This window comes from Haplochromis burtoni, unplaced genomic scaffold (genome assembly GCF_018398535.1).
Source record: "Haplochromis burtoni strain Fernald_Lab_line unplaced genomic scaffold, NCSU_Asbu1 Contig_112, whole genome shotgun sequence".
NCBI lineage: Eukaryota > Metazoa > Chordata > Actinopteri > Cichliformes > Cichlidae > Haplochromis > Haplochromis burtoni.
In genome coordinates this window covers 304,092-330,460 of record NW_024582473.1, presented here as the reverse complement: position 1 = coordinate 330,460, position 26,369 = coordinate 304,092, and the positions used below count along the sequence as shown (strand labels likewise).

General features: G+C 39.8%; 1 protein-coding gene across 5 annotated transcripts in view; it reads right to left on the bottom strand.

Annotated features, from left to right (window-relative positions):
* Positions 1-1,295: 1,295 nt before the first annotated feature.
* The window catches only part of kiaa1549la (KIAA1549-like a), a 117,557-nt gene continuing 92,483 nt past the window's right edge, over positions 1,296-26,369 (bottom strand). For 3 of the 5 annotated variants that reach the window (XM_005928354.3, XM_005928358.3, XM_005928356.3), the window contains 9 exons: positions 26,112-26,332; positions 17,094-17,226; positions 12,432-12,673; positions 12,000-12,165; positions 9,988-10,085; positions 7,632-7,777; positions 7,399-7,553; positions 7,238-7,298; positions 1,296-4,876 (listed from right to left, as the gene is read on the bottom strand). In XM_005928354.3, coding sequence (XP_005928416.1) covers positions 7,269-7,298; positions 7,399-7,553; positions 7,632-7,777; positions 9,988-10,085; positions 12,000-12,165; positions 12,432-12,673; positions 17,094-17,226; positions 26,112-26,332 — 1,191 coding nt within the window. In that variant the 3' untranslated portion in view covers positions 1,296-4,876; positions 7,238-7,268. Of the gene's footprint in view, positions 4,877-7,225; positions 7,299-7,398; positions 7,554-7,631; positions 7,778-9,987; positions 10,086-11,999; positions 12,166-12,431; positions 12,674-17,093; positions 17,227-26,111; positions 26,333-26,369 lie in introns of all 5 variants that reach the window. The other 2 variants (XM_005928355.3, XM_005928357.3) reach the window with 2 other exon arrangements.

The window sequence follows — 26,369 nt, the reverse complement described above, 5'->3', positions numbered from 1 at the left end:
ACCAATCTCACCATGGTCAGACAGCCCTCAGAGAAACTACAAAAAATCCAAGCTACATCTATGACTCTGCAGGCCTCAGTTAGCATGTTAATTGTTAAAGTTCACAACAGTACAATTGGAAAAGGGTTGAACATGTATAAATGATTTGGAAGCATTGGCTGAAGAAAATTGCTTCTCTTTCAAAAGTAGATGATGGCTCAGTTTAGGTTTGCCAAGTTGCATCTGACCACATGAGTTCTGCACAGCTGACACCAAAGTGGAGATATTAGGCCAATGCTCAGTTAAAATAAAAAAGCTTAGAAATGTCAAAGGACATTGCAAAATGTAAAAAATGTAACCAGGAAAGATACAGATGAACAAAACTTTTATTTTTATAGCGAATGTTTGAAGCATAAAGTTGATTGTTGGAAGTCTGGGCCCTCTGTGCAAGCTTTTGTTCTTAGGTTGCATCCCGAGTGTAAGAGACGAAAGGCAGGATATGCAATCAAAGTATTCAAAGCTTTCTGAGGGATTAATGATATTTTAAATTGGATTAAATTAGTTAAAGTACAACTGCTGCATTTAGGAGCAACTTAAAGTCATTAATGCTTTCTTTTTACTGGCTACACAGAGATATTCAATAAACCAGACAGGATGGGAGAAAAAAAGCATCGATTACTTCTTCCAAGTGAGCTAGTAAAAGAAATGCCATTGATATCTGAGAATGTCCTGAAGTGATCAAAGATAGATACATTAACTTCTTGGGTAAAACTGGCCTGTCAGAAATATGTCGAGCCCAGAAAATATCTTGTTTAGACACAAGAAAGAAGACTTTTTCACTGAGTTATTCTTTTGATTCTTTTTTTGAACATCCCAAATCCAAATCAAAAGATTATTCCTTCAGGCTACAGTCAGGTAAGACAACAGGGGAGTTTGAACTGTGATCCAGGGCTGTGTGTTTTTTGCAGTTTACAAGCTGAAGTCTGCTGCAGAGACATCTCGTTCTAACTGAAAGCATGTGAAGGTCACTGACAGGCAGCTGTTTCAGTAACGCATCTTTCATCTCAAAAAGGATTCCCCGTGCATGTTTTATTCATTACCTAACTGCCTTACCTTAAAACACAAATAATTTCCTTATCTTTTGCAGGTATCTGCCAGCGGTAACAACTCAAACACTATCTGACAGCTGACAACTTTTTCATAAGCTGGATAAAGATTAAACCTGTAACGTGTGTCTGCCTCCCTCTAGTGGTTTATACTGTTCATACACGGCAGCCCTGTTTCACTGCACACAAATACAAACAAAACACACAGGCTGAGAATTGTAATTTGTATTTATTGTTTAAATTCACCAAAAAGTTTTCTGCATAACTACATCCAACAGCATTCATGGTTGTCGTCACTGTGACCTCCTCAACACCCGAGTGACGATAGTATGACATCATCAGCGCCGCCAAGATGTCACAGCTTCATGACATGCCCTAAACGGCAGAAAAATACTACTGATAGTTAAGTCCGTCCCGGAGTCCGTCATCAATCAAAGCGTCTCGCCACTACCCGTGTAAAACACAAACATTGCACATCAACTTAGAGCATCGCATCAAGCCTCGCTTTTTACCCACCCACCCCTTTCTTTTGCATGGAGTCAAATGAAATGATAAAAGTGCGTCTGTACAGTGAGGATGAATTAAAATGTGATGGTTCCTGTTGTCATCCAGTAATGATACTGACAATTCAAAGCATTCCAAAACACACCGTGTGCTCCCACAATGTATCAGGACTTTCTTCTCACACCTTTGCTTTCCTATCGCTAAATATACACAACTAATATTCATCATGTGCAGGCCTGGATTTATGAAGCGGAGAGCTGTTAATAATCGTCTGTACTGGAAGAAAACCAGTCTGTACTGCTTGCTGCACACATGGGTTTCATTTAGCAGATTGAGGCAAGACAGTACAGGACAAAACTGACGATTTTGGGATTGTGGGGTTATTTTTCTCTCATAGTACAATCTTCAGGTTATTGCAAAGAACATGTCCAAAAACTTTGTTGCTTATTTTACAGGACAGTTAACTGATCCCTGTCTGTTACCTAAACTTTTAACAAAACATTTTCATGTTTTCAAGTTTTTTAAAGAGGCGTTTGCACACAAACTACTCACAGCTATTTTTAGCTGTCGACAAGGTTTAATGTTTTTTCTCTTTTGTGAAAAAGAAATATCCAAATCCAAATTTCCTTCTGGAAGAACAAAATGAAAGTGAAAAAGTTTTTTGTTTTTTTTTTATTCTGACTTCTCAGTAATCAACTTGGAAAGTTAATCCATCCACGTATTTGCCTGTAATGTCTTGCTTGAAGTCATAAATGTAAAGGAAGAGTTGTCTACATGTCTGCAGACTACAAATGTCCCTTTCCCCTTTTTAGACATTTGTGTAAATTCCCTAAAATCTATCTCAGTCCATGACCATTTCAGTGGCTGAGATGTTGCTTTAAAGCCAGTCTATTTGTTTTTAGCCATGACTGTCAAAATGTAAGAATTCTAACTTTAAAAAAATATCAAAATCCTGCTATAAAGTGTTAATTTGTAAGACGTGTGTATTACCGTGTAATATAAACTTCCTAAAGGTCCTGGGTTAGGAGTCTTCACTGTTAGTTACTGCTGAGCAAAAGTATTTCAAACTTCGTGTTAATTGTGCAGTTACACATTTGACATTTTTGCATTGATTCTGCTCTTTTCTTGTCACAAAAGTGCTTTCATCTTTAAGTACCTACTATCCTGTCTTTACATTATTATATCTATACTATATCTCTCTGTCCTCTGTCTCCGACCCCCAACCATATCTCTCCCACTCACCCACCCGTGTCTAATATATTCTCATTTGGTATCATTTACTTTTTTGACATATCATTTATCTTTTATATCCACTCGATAAAGTTAATATATGGCTATAATCTCCTTTAATACCATCTAAATGATAAGGAGCTTTACGTACAGTGTGGTCACAGAATTCCAGTTTTCCTCAGTAAAAATGAGGCTAAATATATTCTAGACATTCCCCATAATAAAAAAAAAAAAAGCATTATTTCTATTATTATGGCTATCAACTTTTCTACTTAATGAATACTGCAATTACAGCGGTAAATTATCTTGCTGCACATCACTATAAACTCTCTTCTTCTTTCTTAATGTAATGATTTATGCATTGTGTTATGACATAATATGATACTGAAATGTGCGCCACCTTCAGAAAGTCAAGAAGTTACAACCTTCTTTCATCTGAAACCCAAACAGACTAAAACAAAGAAAAGAATGGCATCGTGATAATGTCAAGTTTCCCTCCCACACTACTTGCATAAATCTCTTCATTAAATCATCTGCTATATACAGTAATACATGTAATCGTTACATATACGGCTCGTCTGAGCCCGGCGAGTCTCTTGAACAGTACTAAACCATAGTCCGGCGACCAAATAATAATCCCTCGGCCTCAAAAGAACCAAAAGTCAAAGTTACAGTAGAATACAGTAGACACCTTTCAAGTAAAAGAACTGTTTTTTTTCTAAGAATACTGGTGTGTTCACATAACTGTAAGAGACCTGAGTCAAACCACAACTGAAACCCCTTCAAAAGCAGCTCATACTAAGTATGTTTTTATCCAAGGTGCCTTTTGTGCCTTTCAAGAAACGGCATGTGACCAAAACCATGCTGAGCAGGATTTCGGTGAGTGTCTCTGACTCAGGTCTGTCTAATGTTTAGCAGACAAAAACGTCATAATCAGATGACTGACAGAACATAGTGACATACAGTAATTCTTGTTTTCATTGCTGAGTCGGATGAAGGAAAAAGGTAAACGAAGTAATTCTTTTTAAAAAGTACAGAAATGCCGTCATAACCACAGACAACTAAGCCACCGATTTCTCTGCTTCAAAGAATGTCATATTTTTTTTGCCTCGGAGTAACATTTTTTGTACAATAATCCATTGATAATAATCAATGCACAAAAGTAAAAGACAAAAGCACACAAATATCCAAAAACTGAAATAGAGACAGCTCAAGACAAGAGATTTTTTTTTGTTCCTTTTTCCTTAGTTATTTTTTTTCACTCAAGTTTAAAATACACATATTAACCAGCTGTTGAGTTTTTACATAGGAATTTGGATTGATCAAAAAAACAAAACAAAACACAGTTTTAAGTCAGTCCAGCTTTCCTGGCTTTACGGTGGACCTTAGGGGCAAGTCCACGATGGCCCAGTCCAGTCCAGTTCAGAAGAGGACTACTGGCAACGGCTGGGGCGCTACAGTACTGATAACGCAGCGCTGCCTGCCATCGTGTGCTGGGCAGATGGCAGTTACTCTACGATGATTGCTGGGCCACAGAACTTGTCACGCTGTACTGTAATCACCCTGTTCATCCACTCTGCATCTGTGTTGTTAGGCAGGGAGGCACAGCACAGCAGCTCAGCTCAGCAGTGTGAGGGGCCTCGGACTGTACAGTGGTGGTCACCACAGAAGAGGCAGTCTACATGGAGATAGTGACTATAGGCCCAGAGAGGCCAGCACAGGCCTGTGAGGCCGGGGGCTCAGAATACAGAAAGAGAAAATTATGGCTGAGCTTTTCATTGGCATAAGATCGAAGACGAGGTGAAGAGGGATTAGGGGGCAGAGGAGCTCTGGAGGATGTGAAATGCTTTGAGCTGCAGATGAAGTGGGCTGACAGAGGACAGACAGAGGGCAGGCAGAGGAGAGCTGTGGGAAAAGGTGAGGGCAGAGGGGGGGGGGTTTCCACTGGTGATGAATGAATCGTACAGGAGGAGCGCTGTGCCGGAGCCAAGGAGGGGTGATGAAGCTCCAAAGAGTTTTGAGTGTGAAGGAGGTCCTCTGCCCATCTGAAGAGACACCTGCACAAAACACAAAGACAGTGGCCACGCATGACAGACCTGCTACCACAGCACAAGTTACTGTATGTGATTATCTCTTTGTACATCAGGATGAAAGTCCAGAAACACCAGCAAAATCAGAGCAAAGCTTGATGTTAAAGCTATAAAAAAAGAGTTAGATTTTAACTTTTTTCTTTGTTTAGTAATTAACACAACATTAAAATCCCATCAGCCTTTTACTGCTGAAGAACAAAAACATAATAAAATAATAAAATGGAAAATCTCTAACTCTCAAACTTTAACAACTCCATTCGCTCATTCATCTGTTTCACTTTACAGTGCAGTAAAGTGCTGCTTGATCTCATAATCACATCTACAGGCTTTTTCTACTCAAAAGAAAAGGCTGTAACTTTTAATTTTAAAGACTTGCTTTCTTTTAGGACAGCTTTACTCAAAACTGGATTATTATTTTATTATTTTAGTCATTTGGCACTATGTCTGTGTTCTGGGACATACTGAGCCTTCCACATGCATAAGTGGAAAGCCTGAAGGCAGGAGGAGCAGCAACAGGACCCCCTCGTGGAACAGGAGTTATAAATAGATTGAATAGCTATTACAGTAGCGGGAGGTGGGTGGCAGAGCAGGCTGGAGTGGCAGCAGCAACTTTATCTAGTTTGAAGCAACTAAAAAGTCTCATTCAACATGAGTCTTGCCAAGAAGTTGCACAGTTGCTCAGCTGAATAAGATCAGCTGCCAGTGTTACTGACTGAGCAGCACTAGGAGGAGTCACAGGAGTCACCAACCCTATGCTCAATTTGTGGATCATCAAATAGCTATTTATCATTTAACTTGAAAGTATTTGCTAGCTATTTCTCTCAAATGTGTGTATTTTGAACTTAATAGTGCCACAGATAAAGTCTAACTATTTCCATATCAGCTTCATATATTTTACCCTGCACAAATTAAAAAACAAACAAACCCTGAAACGGTATCGGTCCAGGTACAGCACTGCATTGCTTTCTGAACACTACAGCAAACATTTGATCCTGTCAGCTTTTCGCCTGCAGGCTGGCATGCAGTCTGAACTCTGAAGCAGATAATGGTTTTGCTATCAAAGTAGAATTACCTGCCCAAGGCTGTTTGGCCAGGAAAACAACAGTCAACAAAGCAAAGCTTTTTTTTTAAACAGTATTTTGAAGGATTCACATGTTTTTTCATGAGATTTCTACTTTTTGTATATCTGGTAAATGGACTTGATTTATACAGTGCCTTTCCTGTATTACTCATCTATTCAAAGCTCTTTGTCATGACACACTGAGATTCAGTCTATGAATATCTGCTTTGTCTACACACATACTAACACACCAATGACTCTATCTGGGGAATCTGCCGTTTAGTATTTTCCCCAAGTAAATTTCACCGCATAGACCAAGGAAACCATGGATTATCCAATTAGTGGAAGACCTGCCAGGCAACATATGCCCCTATTTACACACAAATCAAATAGTTAATCCTGATCACCATCTCTGGAGGTCTGCAACCTCAGGATCATCCTGAATTCTGCTCTCTCAAACTCATCACATACCAAATCCATTAAATCTCTTCTACCACCTAAAGAACGATTCCAGACTCTGACTTCTACTCTCAGACCGAGCAAGTAAAACCCTCATTCATGCCTTCATCACCTCCCGCCTGGTCTACTGCAGTGGTCTCTGCTTTCGTCTGCCTAACAAGCTGCAGTATGTTCAGAACTCAGCTGCCCGAGTTCTCACCTAAACTAAGTACGGGCAACATATCACCCCCAACCCTTATACACCTCCACTGGCTCCCAGTCAAGTCCCATATGTCCTATAAAATCCTTCTCCTCCCCTACACCCCATCTGGGTTCCTCAGTTAAAGGCCTACTCTCTATTTCCCACATCAAACCGTAGTCCTTCAGGGACAGAGCCTTCAGCGCTGCAGTGCTGCTCCCTGGAACAAGCTCCCCTGAGAGATTTGCAAAGCTCTGTCTCTGGAAATCTTCAAAAGCCAGTTGAAATGTCAACTCTTCAGTCAAATTTTGGCCTTCGACTCATTTTATGTCCAAATTAGTATGAGGTCTACAGTGAGACACTAAGCAATTCCATAATGCCACAATTATACTCTTATATTTAATTTTTTACCTTTAAGACATCAACAAAATAGTAACTAAATACAAAATATTTTCACTACAGATGCCAAAAATCCAAAATAAAATGGAAATATACGTTGAACTATAGATGGAATACAACATTTAACTTGTACAATAAACTAAAATCAGCTAAATCAAAGATAAAAAGGTAAACAAAATTCGCCAAAGAACCACGACAGTGCAGAGAAAAAGTGACCCACCGAGCTACTGACCGTTTCAAATCAGTGTCACAGTCGGACGACTTCAGCAGATGGTCTCGAGGTGACGTGAGTTCTGAGGGGAGAAGTGGGGGAAGTGCTTCACACACACTGAAACTTCCTGCAAAGTGTTCACAGCACATTGTGTACTTAAAAAAAGGAAAACAGTGTCTCACAGGTGTGTCGTTCCATTGCCGCGGCAGGTCTTCTGGTTCAGGTGGATAAGACATCCATGATGGACTCCGGTATGAGGATGGCGGTGACATGACGAAGTAGTCTGAGTAACCTGGGCGGTTGGCCGATATAGCGTAGACTGCTGTTATTGGGTTTCCTGTGAGATGTAAATAGATTTAGATTGAACGGAAATAACATATCAATAGAAATTCAGCGTCCTGTCAGTGTGTCGTACCTGAGTAGGTGCTGATGGACTGGTCAACAGTGACAGCAGGGAAGGGGGTCCTGGAGAGTGGCAGGTAGGGGGCACCATTGTGCTGCTGGGCCTGCAGCTCTGAGGCTTCTGACACGCGAGGCTTCAGACTAACATCAGGGGTGGAACTGTCAGTGGAGAGGAGAGGCAGAAATCAACCCGATGTACAGCAAACAGACACCTGCAAATAACAACTATAGCTTTTTGTGCCCACAGGACACAATTCAATAAAGCAGTTAAGAGAATCTGAAAACATTTGAAACCCGAGTTTAAAAGTTTTTGGCAGAAGAGCAAAAATAATAGCCACTGGAATCTGTTCAAGAGTTCAAGAGTGAGCAATAAAGGCAGTTTAAATTCAGTTGGAGTTAACAAATCAGAGACATCACTGACGCGTCACCACCAACAATATAACATAATAAACTGAGTATTAAAACTGAATATTATAATATGACAAAACCTTAAATAACATAATTTGGTCAAATCTCCCTTCCTTCCTTTCTAACTATTTACCATTATTTATCAGATCATGCATTTAGACTTAGCTGTCCGATACTTTAAATAATAAAAAAACAGAGTTGGCTGTGAGGCTTCAAAATGCAGTCATAAACCAATGGGTGATATGATGGCAGTTATTTCTCTCTTTTATATACAGTCCGAATTTCATCTGTATCAGTTTTAAGGTCAAATCTGCACCATTTGGAAAAAAAAAACAACCAAACAAATATTGATCTTTTTTAAACACGGTTTAACAAAGATACAGGAGACAAGTTTGTAGAAATGGCTTGCAGCTTTAATTAAATATTATGGGAAAAGACATAGTTACACAACATAAAAAGATATAAAATCTTTAGTAATCTATAAAACAAGAATAAAGTCCATCAGACATCTTTTCATCTTAAGTCACATCAGACTGTGGTACTGATAGCAAGTTCAGAAAGTCCTGGTTTAAGTATACACTTCGAATGTTCTTCCCTGTGTCTGCATGGGAACTCTGGGCTTCCAAAGACTTCCGTGGGTTAGCCCTGCAACAGAACTAGTGACCTGTTTGGGGTATAACCTGCCTCTTGCCCTATGACAGCTTCTGGGGTGATTTTCATGCACAGTACAGAGGTTCCCAGACTTGTTTTCAACATCTGGCTGAAATTTCCAGGCATTCTGGGTCACTGCAGTGAAGGACACATGACCTCACGGATTATAAATCCCATCCTGTCACCTTGAGCCTTATTAGAGCTCTCCATGCAGTCATATTCTTTCTCCACCTCTACACTGAAGCACCATCCTCTTCATCGTACAGACACGTGTTACAGTGCATGTTAACTACAGTAAAGAACCGGAGGACAGATGATGTCACTGGCACATCTCAGGACCATGATGCACTGTGCGCACTAATGCCTCACAGTGCATAGCAAAGAGGGATTAACATGCTGCACTCTTTCTCCCTGGGAGCACAGTGGAGCTGATGTGTGACGAGCTGACTGATTAACCGCCATAATATGACCGTTTCTGGTTGTAATAAGCAAGAATAATGGTCACATACCCGTGGCCATATCTGAAAATTTAATTAGCACTAATTAGAGAAGTCCAACTAAAAGCTGTCTCTGTCAAGCAGAACATTTTAAAAATATATATATAAATACATCTATATTTATATATAGAATTAATATATTTTTATTAGTAGATTGATTGTAAATTATAGTTTGTCTTTTTTTATTTTATTGCATAATTATTTTTTTCCTGCCACTCTGCAGCACCTTCTTTTCCCACAAGTGTTAATTATTTATTTTGCCCACTAGATGGCGAGAGTGCTCCTCACTGCTAACCAACAGACTCAATCACTCTCTGCAGTGCTAAAGTGCCCAGCAACACAGTGCACACAGCAGCAGCATTCAAATGAAGAAGAATGTTCAGTTCAAATGATGCAGACTAGCATATGGGCCTAAGAGAGAGAAGTGAGTGGCACAAACCGAGGGTGCACGTGGAGGGCACTCTTGAAATGACGCTGATTAAAATTCTGATACATTTTGTGTATTCTCCAGTGTACTCTCCACTATCTGTCTGATCCAGTGATTAGCCCCAGTGCTGCCATGTGACTGGCTGAGAACCGATCTCAGAGTACTTTTAAATGCCATATGTGAGCATTTCCTTCAAGTTTGATGTCTAAATATATTTATGGGCCACATGTTCAACACTGTGCATGTTTTTATCTTTCACTGAAGGGACTGAGTGTTTCTTGCTTTTATGTTTTTTTTCTCCTTATTTTAGGCTTTAAAAATGTTTTCCCTTCCATATATGAAGTGCAATGTGTTTGACTGTTTGATTATATAAATGTGCGTAGTACCGTCGCAGTGAGGTCGCAGGTGGTGGTCCTGGTCTTGAGGGGATCAGTGGAGGTGGAGAACCGATGCCCATATCAGGAAGCTGGGTGAACCGGAAACCCTGCAGGAGCCACAAATGCAATTTAGAGATCTGTTCAGCTCAGTATGAACACAAAACAACCTTAATCCAAAGTGAAAAAGAAGAAATAAAGAGGGTAAGGAAACCAGGGGATATCTGATCAGAGTGGAACAGAAAGATCAAACACAGATTCAGATTCAAGCAGCAACTTTATTTGTTGGAAGGCGTTCAGTCCTCAGTTTCTTTAATCATTCTCAAGGTTCTCCTTGCAGAGCAGCTGGTGACAGCAAGCAGTTTGACTGTCCAAATTCTCGGTGTCGGTTTCTTGGTGCCAACATTTTAACTTTTGCATGCAGCCAGTTTAGCTGTTTAGTCATCTGGCAGATAATGCAACGTGACTTACACGAGTATAGATGATTACCCCACATGAGCAAATATTTACTACACATGCATGACCTTATCAAGCTCTTTGGGGATTTACGTATCTATTTGCTGGCATAATAAAGCTAAATATTAAACATTCTCATCCATTATGCAGAGTTTCTTTTTTATACTTGAAGTAGTTTAATGCATGTCGGAGAAAAATTACTGGAAGAAATTACTGTGTGTAAGGTGTCATCATTATCTTTGTAATGTAATCACTATCCATGTCTCCACTTTTCTGTTTGAGCATCTTTTGTGTGTAAACATTTCTTTCATTTATTTGTAGCTTTCAATTATTTCTTTTGGGTTTTCAGACGGTATGTTTCTATGTTTTGGTTCAGTCTCATAGCTGAAGGCAGTGGACTTCACATTACTAACACATATTAGGCCTAATATGCCTATTACCAGAGGTTATTCAGGAAATAGTCACTTTAAGCTATTTGGGTGAATTGACCACTTAAGCACTCAAGAGGAAAGGTGCTACAGTGTACCTAAAGCCTGAGGTCCAGACAGGCACCCTGTTTACTCGTTTTATTCTAAATTATTCATTAATGTTGAGCCTAAATCTTTTTATTAATTTATTTATAATTGCCTGACTGGTGAAAATTCTTAACAACTTAAACCTATCTGCAATATGTTAAGTTGCTAGGTTGCCTGTGGCTGCATTTTGGTGGGTAATGGTTAGAAAAAAGTGAAGAATCTACTATATAAAGCTATGGGATCCAAAAATCAATACTCCAAATACTGTGAGCCTTCAAATTCTAACAGAAAAATACAAAAAATAAAACAAAAAATTCTGGCTTTCCAGGAATCAGACTTACTGAAGACTTTCTTACTTACTAAAATCAGAATATATTGATACCTGTCACAGAGGTAAGCAATCAACTCAAGCACTGTAGCTGCTAAACTATGACCATGTTTGTGATGAGTCACCTGCCTGAATTGGACAAAAGTACAGATATAGATTTTCCATAATATCCGATCCACCTATTTTACTGCTGTTTGCCTTGTGCATGAATGTGTTCAACTCTTCTTGCTTTGGAGATGCTCGTATGGATCCTGCTGCTGTTTGATGCTACTGGTACTTAATAAACTCAGGGGACAGACAGACAGTTTGAAGCAACAAAAACATCCCTAGGTCCCTAATTAAAGTCAACACACATGAAAGGCCAGGTTAATTGCCACATGAAAGCTGAAATGTTCAGAGAGACTTGATCTTGTTTATGAGATCAAGCCACTGAGGATTGGTCATCCTTGGCGTGAGATTAGTTTGAGCTCTGTGAGAGTGTCAGAGTATTATCAAAAGGTAAAGTTCCTGAAATGCAAATTTCTTTAAAACTATCACACCCTGTTATTACCAGACCTTGATTCCAATTTTAGACAGTGCTATAAATGTGTTGGTTTTTATTGGAACTACTTTCTACTCAAAAATAGAACCTATTAAAAACAGATGGTAACAGTGAAGTTATTGGAAAGGCTGTTGGTAGCTTTAATTGTATTTTTCTAAGCCTTAATCTTCCTTTAAGTGCTTACTGGTTTGGGCAGGCTACACTGGTGCATGTCCTCATAGCCTATGCTTCTCTGCCTGCCTCCACAGGGGTGGTTCATGGTTCCGGGGGCACTGGTCACTCCATCACTGTAGTGGCTGGTACTGGAAGGGTTGTAGGCGCTGTGAGCGTGGTGATGATGATGGCGATGGCTGAGAGAGGAAGAAAAAAATGAAATCGAGTCAATTCACACACACCTACTGTCTCTTTATTTTTCTAGTCTTGCTCCAGCGCACACTGCATAGGCAAGCAGACATCAGATAAAACTGCTGTGATTTTGAGAAACAGCTTGGGAGTGGGATGTATGTGCTTTCAAAGTGCGTATCAGGGGACCTCTCTCTTTTCTTTCCCACACAGTACTGTAAATTATGCAGATGTTATAAAAGAAAAGAGTTTTCAGTGAAAAATAAAAACTTACTTGGTTGGAGGAGAAGGAGGGTCATGGTCCGGAGGTGCCAGGCTAAAAGCGTTGCCTAGCAACATATGCATCTGCGTACGGACCTCGTCAATGGACGGCTGGGAGCTGAGTGTGGAGGAGTCGGAGCCACGGTGAGCCTTCACCCCTAAGCTGCCGTTCCCAGTGCCAGTAGATCCACCTCCATAACCCAGAGAGCTCATCAGACGGTCCACGTTGGTCTCCTCAAAGGGTTCTGGTTCACCCTGTGGAGTGAACACACAAACATTTAGCAACCAGTACAAAAGCAGTTTATCAGCTTTTCCAATAAGTTTCGAGGACACAAACACCAAGGTCATCTGTCCACAGTGTAAAGCTCGTAACATTCCTTCTTTCACTCCTGGCTTCCTTATAAACAAACCCGAAGTGATAAACATTCTGGTGCCGATGTTTTCATCAGTTATTGCAGAAGCAGTAAAACGAGCCACACTCACAAACATTCGTTTTTCGTGTTTTTCTCCTCTTATGTTGAGTGCTTTCATCAATCCTTGAGAAATGTAACTGTATAGTTATAACTGTATAGCACTAACTGTACAACTGGATGTTTTCAACTCAATCACATGGACATAGATATCGTTTTCTTGTTTTTGTTTTCTATCTTTTTATTTTTAGTCCTTTTTATTCCTGTCCCTATCCTATTTTCATAAAACATTTAAAACTAAAAAAAATATGACAGGAATTTCCATTATTCTTCTGTCTACAAAGCATAAAACAAGCATGAAATGAGTTTTCATGAGTCACGTGCAGTCAATGAACTGCTCCAGGTGGGTTATTCAGGGCAAACATTTAGATGCAGGAAAAGCACAGGTGGAATTTTTTACATTAAAGACCATCTTTACATGTGGACTCAACTCTTATTTAGGTTTCTGAAATCACATTTTAAGAAACATCTGCTGTGAATAAAGGTCTAGATCAGGGGTGCCCAATCCCGGTCCTCGAGAGCTACCGTCCTGCAGCTTTTAGATGCATCCTTTTTCCCACACACCTGAATCAAATGAATGGCTTGTTATCAGGCCTTTGCCAAACATGATGGCATGCTGTAGGGATCAAACCATTTGATTCAGCTGTGTTGGAGTAGGGATGCATCTAAAAGCTGCAGGATGGTAGCTCTCGAGTACCGGGATTGGGCACCCCTGGTCTAGATTCTGATGTGGTGTTAGAGCTGGTTTACCTCTTGCTCTCAATGCTGTTCTGGCACGTGCCAACAAGAACACAGGGTGCTTCTGTTGGTACGTGCCAATGCCCAGGAGGTAGATCCCTGGCTCCTTCAGTCTACATGTTGAAAATACTGCACCTGATTTATCCATCACTGTGTGTGCATAAGTGGGTATAGAGGAATATCAATGGGTATTATGTTGCTTGTAGTAAAAAGTGCTTTGAGTACTTAGAATAGAAAAACAGTCTGTCAGTAAAAGTCAGTGCATCTTGTGTGTAAATACTGTATGTGCAACTTCATCGCTTTGGAAATGCTGGTATGGATCCTGCTGATCTACCGCAGGTATTCAAACGGAGAAGTGAATGCATGAAATAGGTCCACATGTGCCACAAAATGGCCAAAAAAATGCACAAGAAAGCACAAATTAGCTGTAATAGTGACAAAAACATTGTTTTGACTTTGTCCCCTTTGTGGAAAAAAGCTTGTTTAATATAGATATGTAACAAGTGGAATTATTTTTGGTATTTTGAGAACTTAAGACAGGCTTTAATTGAGAATTCAAGAAAAACCAATACCTGTTCCATTTCCTGCTCTAATTAGCTTCATACTGATAAGATTTCTTGCCCCTTCTTTGTGTTGCACCAGGGTTTAACTCTCCTTCCCCTGTGTACATTTGGTCTTTCTTTCCTCCTCTCTATCCAAGATTGTCTGTCTGCCACTAATCAAGTGTTCTGGTAATCTTTCCTTCTATTGGACCTCAATTTTCCTCTTAATTTTTACCTTTTTTTACTCTTTAGTTTTGTTACCTCCACTGAAGTCAGCCTTCTTGATCTTTAGCCGTATCTTGGGAGTCTTCTCATTCAGTCATATATATACAGGGACTGCACTAAATGTTTCATGCTGTAGTCAAAACCAGCGTAAGACTCGTTGCATTTAGAAGAGTGAGTTTCAGAAATGGCACCATCTTCCGTATCAGAATAATGCTAATAAGCATTTCGCTCTTAACAAGTACTGTAACATACATCTGGAAAATTTAGTTATATTTAAAAAGAATCAGTCCAGCACTGTTACCACATATCTCTGCTCTTTTCTGTTGTAGCAAAAAGAAAAAAGAGAAAATCCTGATGCAGTTTCATCGTTTGTCTCTTCTCGACTCCTTGCAATGGAGTCGTGTACTAGTCAACAAAAAAAGTCTCACAGCTGTCATCTATTGTTCTTTTTTTCTTTCTAGAATTTTACTATTTTTCTTGTCCCTGGACACAGATTTCCTAGCGTTATTTTTGCGTTCCTAAACACAAACCTGTCCAATCTCATATGGACGGATTTGCATCCATGTATATTAAATTAATATTTTGTGCTTTTAGAGCGAAAGATGCTCCACAATTACAGGAATGAATGGAGGAGTTGGTGGTGAAATGGATCCTCTCACTGCTTACACCAGAGACTATCAGGTATCCAAAGACCGTTTATTTGCTTGCTCATGTCCCCGTGCTGCAAGCACAAAATATAGTTCCCAACAAAGATAATCAGTTTCTTAGTCTTGATATAATGACAAAAAAAGGAGAATATTTCTCTGGTAACACAAGCAAATAAGTTATACTTTTATTTTAGTAATTCATTTGTGCTGTAGCAAAATCTTACAGTTGTGTCATTGTGCATTTAAAGGTTGTCATGGGAGACGAGATGGTTATTATATTGGGAAGGTATTCACACTTCATTTCATGCAAGGGTGATAATAATTATTATAATTTTGAAGAAGCATCTTGAGGCTAATTACAGCTCCACAATAATGTGGGTAAAGTCCGTTGAGAAGAAGAAAGATGGCGGTGCTGCAGCTCTAAAATTCGATTTTAGCCCAAACTCTCCAAGGAACATCAGGAGCAGCAAGACTGTTGCTGGTTTTGTGGTGGAGGAAATACTACAAGTATCAACTCACTATGCAGTAATGTAAGTCAGTAACTGCTACGGACATATGCAAAGATAAATGGAAACAGTTGTTTTCTGGGAGCACAAAAATGTGGTTAAATGTAACAAATTAGTTTTTAATAGCAGTAAATGTTTTTCTGTGACATTTAACAGGGTAGAGATCAGTATCAAATCTATATTTAATATTCTTTGCCTTTTTCCCAAATAGAACTGTATATCTAAATATATTTATTACCTTATAAAAATTGGCATTTTTTTTTAGATTTTCAGATTAGCTAAACTACTGCAGCTATTTGTGACTATGCTGTGTTAAAACGTCACATAGGAAAAAAGACTTTCATCAGATTAATGTAAGACGTGTGTAACAAAAACTAAAATAACCCACTGTATCAGTTTTTGATTAAATTTTGCATTAATTAATTAGACTAACAGATGAATGAATGAATAACAAGACATTAAAACATAATCACATCACCACATCAGGATTCCATTAAAAGTTGGATAAAGAATATTATTAAATTATGACCTAACCATTGTACAAAACCACAGGAATAAATTCCACAAACCACATAAAAACCACTCATAAATCCAAACATTGCTAATACAGCTTTAATATGTCTCAACCGTTCTAAAGCATGAAAACAAAAGTGATAAGGGATTCTGTTCACATTGCTTTTCTGTCCTGTCTGCACACACACGCTCGTGCACAAACACACCATGTTCTCCTTCCAAACCGTTTGGTGCATCCGAGGCTATTAACTGCTATCAAGTCTCCCATCTGAATCCATGAATAGGCTATAATCATATTCAGAGTCATTGACATTCAGGTAGGTAGCACGGTCGCTGCTGTTAATATGGTGCGTCAGAGGAGCGGCATAAAGAGACTTCACTCACGATGCTCTACCTGTCCCCGTTTTATCTCCTCCTCTCTGCCTTTTCACCCCTGTTGGCTACTGTAAAAATGAAGGAATTGTGCTCTCTCTAATCTTTTTGTCATTTTCTTCTTTTCTATCTAATTTATTTTTCTTCATCTCTGTGTCTGTGTAGGTTTATAAGGTTCATCAAAAGGTAATTTGTTAATCCACTGGGTCAGAGCTAAAAGCATCGGAGAGGAAAGGAAGGGAAGGATTAAAGTTAGAACGCTCTCAAGAGATTATTTTATTAGTGTGACAAAGTGGCAGCGCTTTACTTTCCTACAACTATCAAGTGACCCATTTCGTCATCGCTCTATGGCACTCAGTTGTTCTGAGATTGGACCTGAGCTGCTATATTACAGCTCGTTACAGAATCAGACTTAAGAGCTTTGCTTTTTCTTACTACTCAGTAAGTTTATCTGAGTCCAGAGATTCAAAAAGAAATCCTCCATCCTCAAGTCACAGACCTTGGTTAAGTCTGAACTCTTGGTTATAATACACAGGTTATATAGACCTATACTCACATATTACAATTTGGGTCAAGCTATAGTTTCTGGCTTTATTCTGGATCTGTTCTACTGACCCCATTCCTGGTTTACTGTTTCAGAAGGTTGTTGTCCAGTCACTTACATCATAGCCATTGTTGCGGATGCCCCTCCTGGATCTCTCCCTGAGCACCAGCAGGTCCATCTCTGTCTCTACTGGACTGGGGCTGCTCAGAGACTGCCGGCTCCAATATGTAGGCTCTCGTGGGTGAGAGTACCTGTTGGAAAGAAATACAACACCAGCTTAGTGTCATTACTACAATTACTCCTGATGGCACTGAGGTCCTTTTCCAGTCCTTTGACATCTATGTTTAGGGTAGTGTTACGACTGTTGTCGTAATTTTAATATTGGTGCATCCAGGGTGGACGGATCGTACCGATTGGCTAATGATCGGGAGGCAGCGCATAAGAAGACACCGCCAGGGACTGCCAGGTCATTCATCCTCAGCCCAACCCAACCAGCAGACCGTGTGTTCACGGTTTAACTATGTTGGTTTAATGTAGGAGCATGTAGGGGTGGACTGCCTTTTTGTTTGATTGGTTTTCTCCTGTTTATGTTAGGTAGGGAGGAAAGTAATTGTCGTTTGGTTTAGTTCTTTTGCTTTCCGTGTCTTTTCTCGCTTTTTGGTAAGTTGGGTTGGCGTGTCCTGTTCTGGTTGGCAGTTGTTTTTTTTTTGTGTGGGGGGGTGTGAGAATGGATTTTTCACTTGAAGATTATTTGGAGGCACCTTCATGGAAAAAAATTGACAAATGTAAGAAAGCGGACCTGCTCATTGTGGCTAACTCTTGTAATGTGGAAGTGTCTTACAGTGCTCACAAGGCAGAGTTGAAGGAAACCCTGGCTGAAAAGCTAGTGGAGAAAGGTGTGCTTCTACCACGGGGGGATGCTGAAAACAAGCCAGTGAAAGAGGCAGATGGCACTGCATCTGAAGCAGATGCTAATGCAGCTGATGTGTCTGCTGCTGGCACGGAGGCTGATCGGATTTCTGAGTTCAGTGAAGGTACGTCAACTGAGGATCTGCGCCTCACGCTCCGCATAAGAGGTGGAGACCCGCAACAAGGAGCTGGAGGTGCAAGCTATGCAACTCCGTATCAGAGCTCTTGAGCTTAAAAAAGGCTCAGTTAAACGTTCCCCAACGTCATCAAGCACAAGTGCTTCTTCTTCTGCTAGTTTTGATATAAGTAAGCACATCACATTGGTTCCCCCATTTCGCGAGTCTGAGGTAGACTCCTATTTCAGTGCATTGGAGCGCATAGCCGCTGCTTTGAAGTGGCCGAAAGAGTTTTGGTCCCTCTTACTCCAATGTAAGCTTGTGGGAAAAGCCCAAGAAGTGTGTTCAAGCCTGTCTATTGAGCAGAGTTTAAATTATGAAACTCTTGAGAAAACTGTGCTAGTTTACTATACGCTATACAATACATAGATAAATAGGTTCTCTCATGAATGCTCTTTATAGCGAGGCCTAAACCATCGAGAGCCTCCCTTGAGAGACCAATGAGGAAGCTGCCTCTCGAGGTGAAGCAGGGTCCAGTTCAGGGACCTCTACCTTGGAAGTTAAGATTTTATTTTGATTTTTGCTTTTTTCTGATGAAACCTTTTTTTATAAGTTGTATGTTTAGTTATTATAAGGGTCTACAGGCAGCAAACCAAACTGTGTATAATAGTCATAGAAAATACAATCTAGATGAGTGGCAGGTAATAAAAATTTTGTCAGTTAATATCAATGGCTTACATAGTCCTGTGAAAAGGTGGAAAGCCTTATCTAAGTTTAAAAGGGACAAAGCCCAAATTGTTCTGATGCAGGAAACACATCTAGCTGACAAAGATCATGCAAAACTTAACAAACTAGGTTTCAAACATGTCTTCTATTCCTCCCATAGTTCTGGGAGACAAAAGAGGGTGGCGATTTTGATATCCTCAGCTTTGAACTATGAACATATTTCGGAATATAAAGATAAGGAAGGCAGATTGGTAACGGGTAAAATTCAGGGTATTATGATTACTCTCTTAAATGTGTATATTCCCCCAGGCAGTGATTGGTCCTTATATGGGCAGATTTTGAATTTGGCAACAACAAGGAGTCAGGGAATTTTCATTTGCGGTGGTGACTTTAACGTCACATTAAATGCCAAGTTAGACTCTTCAAATGGAAAAGGCGATCAGAGGAGTATTGGAAGAAGAATGGTGCACTTTATGGACGATTTTGGACTACTAGATGTGTGGAGAGATTTTCACCCAAATGATAGAAAGTATACCCACTTCTCAATTCCACACAATGTATATTCTAGGCTAGATTATATTGTCATGTTTAAGAATGATCTATTTAGAATTAAAAGCTGTACCATCTCAGATCATAACGCGGTTTATCTCAGACCTGCCTCAATAGCAAAAATAGATCAACCTTATGGAGGCTGAATACAAACATTTTAAATTATCCAAATATTAAAGAGAGTTTGAAAGAGGAAATAGAAACTTATTTAGAGTATAATGAAAATGAGGAGGTATCTCCAGGAATATTATGGGATGCATTGAAGGCAGTGATTAGAGGAAAAATAATTAGTATATCCTCTCTGGTTTTTTTTGCTTGTTTTCTCTTCTTTTTCTCTCTCAACAGGTGATCCAGGAGATTTTTTTTCTCTTCTTTCTCTTTTTAAGTGCCCTTTCTCACTGTCCCTCTTCCCTTCTGCTTTTCTTTTCCTTCATCTTTCTTTCTCCCTTTCCTATCCCTCAGTCATGTCTGTCCCTGAATATAAAATAAAAGAAATAATAACAACAAAGGTTGATCAAATGGACTACCAGTTTCAGCTTTAATATCGGACATAAAATTGCAGAATAAAATACATATGACAGATAAACCTATGCTACAAATAATGATATCTGCTTGGAAAGAAGTAATAAAAATTGGCGGCTTGGAAAATGCCTGTAAGGTTTTAAGATGGCGTGCATATGATTCAGATTTTACTCCAAATCAATATGATAATAGATTCAAAAACTGGATTTCAAAAGGTATAACTAATTATTATTCATTTGTCCATAAGGGAGCATTTCAAAGCTTTGAATCTTTAAGGAGTAAACATGACTTAGGGTCAGATGACTTTTTTAGATATCTACAGGTCAGAAATTATTTTAATCAAAACTTAAAAGTGAACCTAAACAAATTACAATTTGTAGAAACATTCTTATTATCAACCAAATCTGGAGCGCAAAGTAAAATTATTTCCAAATTATATAACAGCATCCTGCGGTGTAAAAACGACAACACTGTGTATATTAAAGCGAAGTGGGAAAAGGAGGGTAACTTGTCAATTACAGAGAAGTGTTGGGCTCAGCATTCAAGATACAGTGGGCTACCACTGGGTCTAATTAATCATGCGCAGGCTCATAAGATGGGTGAGATTGTGGATTTGTCGGGGTCATTTATGGCTACGCTTGAAGAAGACGACTTTTTCGTGTCACCCATTGATTCTGTAAAAATCTCAACATGTGACGTTCCTGAAATGATTCCTGAAGACATTAATCAGAGCTTGAACATGACCAGAGTAATGCTGATCAAAGCATAGCAGGGTGATCCTTCACTGGTGCTTTGTTTTTCCTCTATTGTGGACAGAGAGGGATCTAAAGCTCCAGTAAAATATTTCCTTGAGAACGGTGTGCTGTTGCGGTCTTGGCCTCCTGACTCAACTGATTTACATAGGGTAAATAAGGTTCTGGTGCCAAAGAAATATAGACTCCAGATTCTCAGTCTCACGCATGATGCCAGCTTAGCTGGACATGTTGGGGTCAAAAAGACGTATCGGATGTGGTGAAATATTGTCGTTCATGTCATACATGCCAGGTAGTGGGAAAGCCAAATAAACCGATTCCCCCAGCGTCTCTTCACCCGATTCCAGCGCTGGGTGAGCCGTTTGAGAGAGTTCTGTTGGACTGTGTGGGCCCGTTACCAAAAACAAAATCAGGCCACCAGTACATATTAACGGTAAAGTGCGCTGCCACTCGTTTTCCAGAGGCAATCCCATTCCGTACATTAAAGGCAAAGAACGTTGTGAAAGCCCTCACAAAATTCTTTTCAACTTTTGGGTTACCCAGAGTTGTTCAAACTGATCAGGAAACAAACTTTATGTCAAAGGTGTTTGCCAAGGTTTTGAAGGAGTTAAAAATGAAACATCAAACGACCAGCCCTTATCACCCAGAGAGTCAAGGTGCACTGGAATGATTTCATCAAACCCTAAAAACTATGTTGCGCAAATACTGCCTCAAATTAGGTAAAGACTGGGACAAGGGACTTCCACTTTTGCTTTTTGCTGTTAGAGAAACCACTCAGGAATCGCTTGGATTTAGTCCGGCTGACTTAGTTTTTGGACACACTGTGCGCGGTCCCTTGCAACTGTTTAAAGAAAAGTGGTTATCAGAGTCGCATCAAGCCGAACATAATGTGTTAGATTATGTTTGCAGTTTTAGAGAGCGTCTTTTCCGTGCATGTCAGCTGGCCCGTGAAAATTTGGAACAAACTCAAGGCAACATGAAAGCCCAGTATGACAAAAAGACGGTGGTCCGACATTTTGCTCCTGGTGAAAAAGTTCTGGTGTTGCTTCCTTTAGTTGGGTCTAGCCTCCATGCTCAGTTTTCCGGTCCCTACGAGGTGGACAAAAAGATAAGTGACACTAGCTATGCAATAAAAACTCCTGATCGAAAGAGAAAACTGAGCCACGTTAACATGCTTAAACGCCATGTTTCCAGAGAGGATGCAGTAGCTGAAAAAACCTCTCCCATTGCGCCTGTCTCTGTGTGTTCGGCACCACCGCTGTATGATCTGCAAGATGATGACTTGATTGAGAAGAGCGGTTGTATGCCTGTGGCCCGTTTGCGAAACTCAGAAGTGTTAGAAAATCTTTTCTGTCACATCTGTTAGATTCCACCCGCAAAGATATCATTGATCTGATTGAAGCTAATTTGCTGCTTTTCTCTGAGCATCCTCGGCTGACGTCTGTGCTGTTTCATGATATCGTTGTGGAAGTTGATAAGCCAATAAAACAACATGCTTATAGAGTAAATCCAACCAAGCGGATTTTAATGCAACAGGAATTTGAATACCTGGTTAAACATGGGTTAGCTGAGCCCAGTAACAGTGCGTGGAGTTCGCCCTGTATTTTGGTGTCTAAACCAGATAACACCCCATGTTTCTGTACTGATTTCAGAAAGGTTAATGCAGTCACAAAACCTGATTCTTCTCCTCTCCCCAGAATGGAGGGCTGCATTGATCGTGTCGGTTCAGCTACATTCGTCACTAAATTAGACCTGTTAAAAAGGTATTGGCAAGTCCTGTTAACCCCCAGAGCTTCTGAGGTCTCTGCTTTTGTAACACCAGATCATTTCCTCCAATACACTGTAATGCCCTTCGGGTTGCTAAACACACCAGCAACGTTTCAACGTCTGATGCAGAAGGTATTGTTTGGAGTGAAAAACTGTGAGGCATGCTTGGATGACATGGTCATTTATTCTCCGACGTGGTCAGAACATCTGGAAACGCTCTCTGAGGTGTTCAGACGTTTTCGTGAATCTTCTCTCACATTAAACCCCTCTAAGTGTGAGTTTGGTAAAGCCACCATTACTTATTTAGGGAAACAGGTCGGACAGGGGCAAGTGCGCCCTGTTGCTGCGAAAGTACAGGCCATTGTTGATTGTTCCTGTCCCGCAGACAAAATGAGCTCTGCGTCGTTTCTTAGGAATCGCCGGTTTTTAATCGAGGGTTTTGCAAAAAATTTTCTGATGTGGTTAGTCCCCTAACTGATCTTTTATTTGGTCTCCAGCGTGTCAGGTGGCATTCGAGTCTGCCAAAGCATTGTTGTGCAGTGCACCAGTGTTAGCTGCGCCGAATTTTGAGCGCCCTTTTTAACTAGAAGTTGATGCCAGCTCGTGTGGCGCAGGCGCTGTTCTTTAACAGGAAGATGGTCACGGCGTAGATCATCCCGTCTGTTCAAAGTTTAACAGACATCAGACCCATTATACTACCATTGAAAAAGAGGCTCTTGCCTTACTCCTTGCTTTACAGCACTTTGAGGTCTATGTCGGGTCAAGTGTGCTGCCTGTGCAGGTGTTTACCGATCACAACCCACTAGTGTTTCTTTCCCAAATGCGCAACTCCAACCAAAGACTTATGAGCTGGTCCTTGTTGCTGCAAGATTTTAGCTTGGAGATCAGGTACAAGAAAGGGAAAGAGAATGTGTTGGCTGATACTTTGTCTAGAGAACTTTCTCCTTGAATTAAACATTTTGGGGGTAATGTTAATTCTTGGGAAAGGGGGTGTTACGACTGTTGTCGTTATTTTAATTTGTAAATTTGAGTGTGCAGGTGCTCCTCCATGATTGGTGCATTCAGGGTGGACGGATCGAACCGATTGGCTAATGATCGGGAGGAAGTGCATAAGAAGACACCGCCAGGGACTGCCAGGTCATTCATCCTCGGCCCAACCCAACCGGCAGACCGTGTGTTCACTGTTTAACTATGTTGGTTTAATGTAGAAGCATGTAGGGGTGGACCGCCTTTTTGTTTGATTAGTTTTATCCTGTTTTTGTTAGGTAGGGAGGAAAGTAATTGTCGTTTGGTTTATTTCTTCTGACTAGGTAAGTTTTATTTACTCCCGAGATAGGCTACCTTTTGTTTGTTGTTTTGGCCTTGGGTTCACCCCGAAGTTATAATTCGCTCCCTTCCTCTGTTTTTAAATTCACTCATTGTAAATAAATCACTGTGACAAAGTGTTAATTGTGTGACGTGCTGCTTGGGGTTGAACGGGGATGGATCACCCTTTATGTTGTGGTCTGGCTGAGCCTAGACGGGCCATAACATAATTGGGGGATTGTTCCATGTCTTTTCTCGCTTTTTGGTAAGTTGGGTTGGCTTGTCCTGTTCTGGTTGGCAGTTTTATTTTTTGTGTGTGGGGGTGTGAGAATGGATTTTTCACTTGAAGATTTTGTGGAGGCAGACAAGTAATTGTCATTTGGTTTAATTCTTCTGACTAGGTAAGTTTTATTTACTCCTGAGATAGGCTACCTTTTGTTTGTTGTTTTGGCCTTGGGTTCACCCCGAAGTTATAATTTGCTCCCGTCCTCTGTTTTTAAATTCACTCATTGTAAATAAATCACTGTCACAAAGTATTAATTGTGTGACGTGCTGCTTGGGGTTGGACGGGGATGGATCACCCTTTATGTTGTGGTCTGGCCGCGCCTAGACGGGCCATAACAGTAGTTTGATGCAGTGTGTAATGAGAGCTTGATCTTCCATCATGAGGACTTTGTAACACTGCCCTGTATTGCTCTACTCTTATCTGAGTAAGAGGTCCTTCATAATCAGCATTGGTAAATACTCTTAAAATGGCCTGGTGTACCTCAAGGTTCCGTTCTGGTTCCCATTGTTTTGTTATTGTATTTGCTATCACTAGGACATGAAGCTTCTCAATACTTGGGACCATGTCTTTGCACCTTGGCATCATGTTTAAAACTCAGCTTAACAACTTCTGTGTTATTTTTTATTCTTTGCTTAAATTTGACTCATCTGTGTGACCATACACATCAAACACACTGTTAATGCCAGCTTTTTTAAATTAAGATTTCTATCAATAAATGTGAGAAGCATAAGTCTGCCTCTTGCTTAGATCCATTGATCAATAACTTTAATTAATGTCTCCTTCCTGACTGACTCGTACACAGTTAGTTGCAAATCCTAAACTCTGGAACTGCCTCCCTCTCCCAATAAGGTCGTCTACTTCTACTAACAGTATTCAAATACCAGTACTTACCGTACTATTAGTAAAGAGCTTGTTAGTTACTAGAAGCTAGTGATTATAGCTATTAAGCTAAAAATGTTAGCTTGCCAGTATGGACGTTTTTTACCTGATACACATACTCTGAAAAAGGAAAAGGCCTAAAATTAAGATAAATAAATTCAATAAAGTAAATAAGATCAACTCTTTTCAGTCTTGGTAACCCTTTTGTGACATGATGGTCAACATAAGATTAATAGCTGCATGTACAGAGTCACCAGTTAAATCTAATAAAAACTGCTGTACAGGTATGTTGGCATTGAAAAAAAAGTTAACATTTTAAAAGTTTTAAAAGCTTTTTTTCCCCCTCCTCCATAAGTCAATAAGTTGTACTTTTTCCAGCATGTTTGCAGTTATGGAATTCACCCATATATTTTAATTAAACTATTTGAGTGTCATTTGTTTTTCTGGTAAGATTCACTGAAAGGAGTTAACGAAAAATATTATAGAAGTGTTTTTGTCATATTCAAAACAATTCTTTTGTATTCTTTTGATTTGGTTAAAATGACCTAAATTCTTCTAAATCTGAATGGTTTTTGGTAGAGTCATGCAAATTACTCAAATTTACAAATCCACATCTTTTTATTGTTTAAATGAGTTATAGTAATAGTTTCAGTGTTTAATGTATAATGTTTGTTTATTTTATTTCATCACTTTGACCAAAAACAAATTTGATGTAGGAATTACCTTCTATCAGCACTCAGGTGCTTCTTGATGCTGTCATTTTTTAGTATTTTGAGTGAATCTCTTGAAAACTGTCACAGTTTGGATTCTGCGTTGCTGAAGTTTAAGTTTCAGAAGGCAATAAAAGCTTTTCTTTGTCTGATGTCAAAGGATTTGTGAAGTGTCCTCAGGCTGAATGTATTAAACTTAGTGACAAAAACAAGCAAAACCGACACTCTGTCACAGTGTGACCTGTGAAATATTAATATGCTGACCTAATCTCACCCCTCTCTACTCACTTGTTACGTGTTGCTTAGCAACTATGCTTTACAGCTACAGCACCACATTAAGTTTATATTTCCAGATGAAAAAAAAAAGTATTTAGCCTTTATTGTTCATCATTGTAGTAGTTTAACACTTGAACATTCATTTTTTAAATGGCATGAAACAAAAATTTCATGTGTAAGAACTGTAATTTCATAATAAGGTCTAATCCTCGTAATACATATTTTGTGATTGGTCATTGAGATTTATTTCACTTTCTGCAGCAAATCAAGTCAGTGATAAGACAAACATTTAATTATATTCCAAAATATCCATATTTAATTATATTTATATTACAATACCTCTTGTGACACCCTGCAAAGGACGCCCTCTTTTCCTCGGCAGTCATTGGCTCTTTCACCGCGCTGTCGTGCCGGCTGTGCCTCGTGTCACGGTGGCTATAACCGTGGCTTCCAGTCTCGGAGAGCGAGAATTCTCCGTAGCCTTTCCTCCGGGCCTTCTGACGCAGTTTGTTCCTGTAGTGCTCAATGTCGGACTTCTGTTTAAGCCCACTATGGTTAGCCTGCAAATTCAAGTAATCAAATTATTATTATTATTTT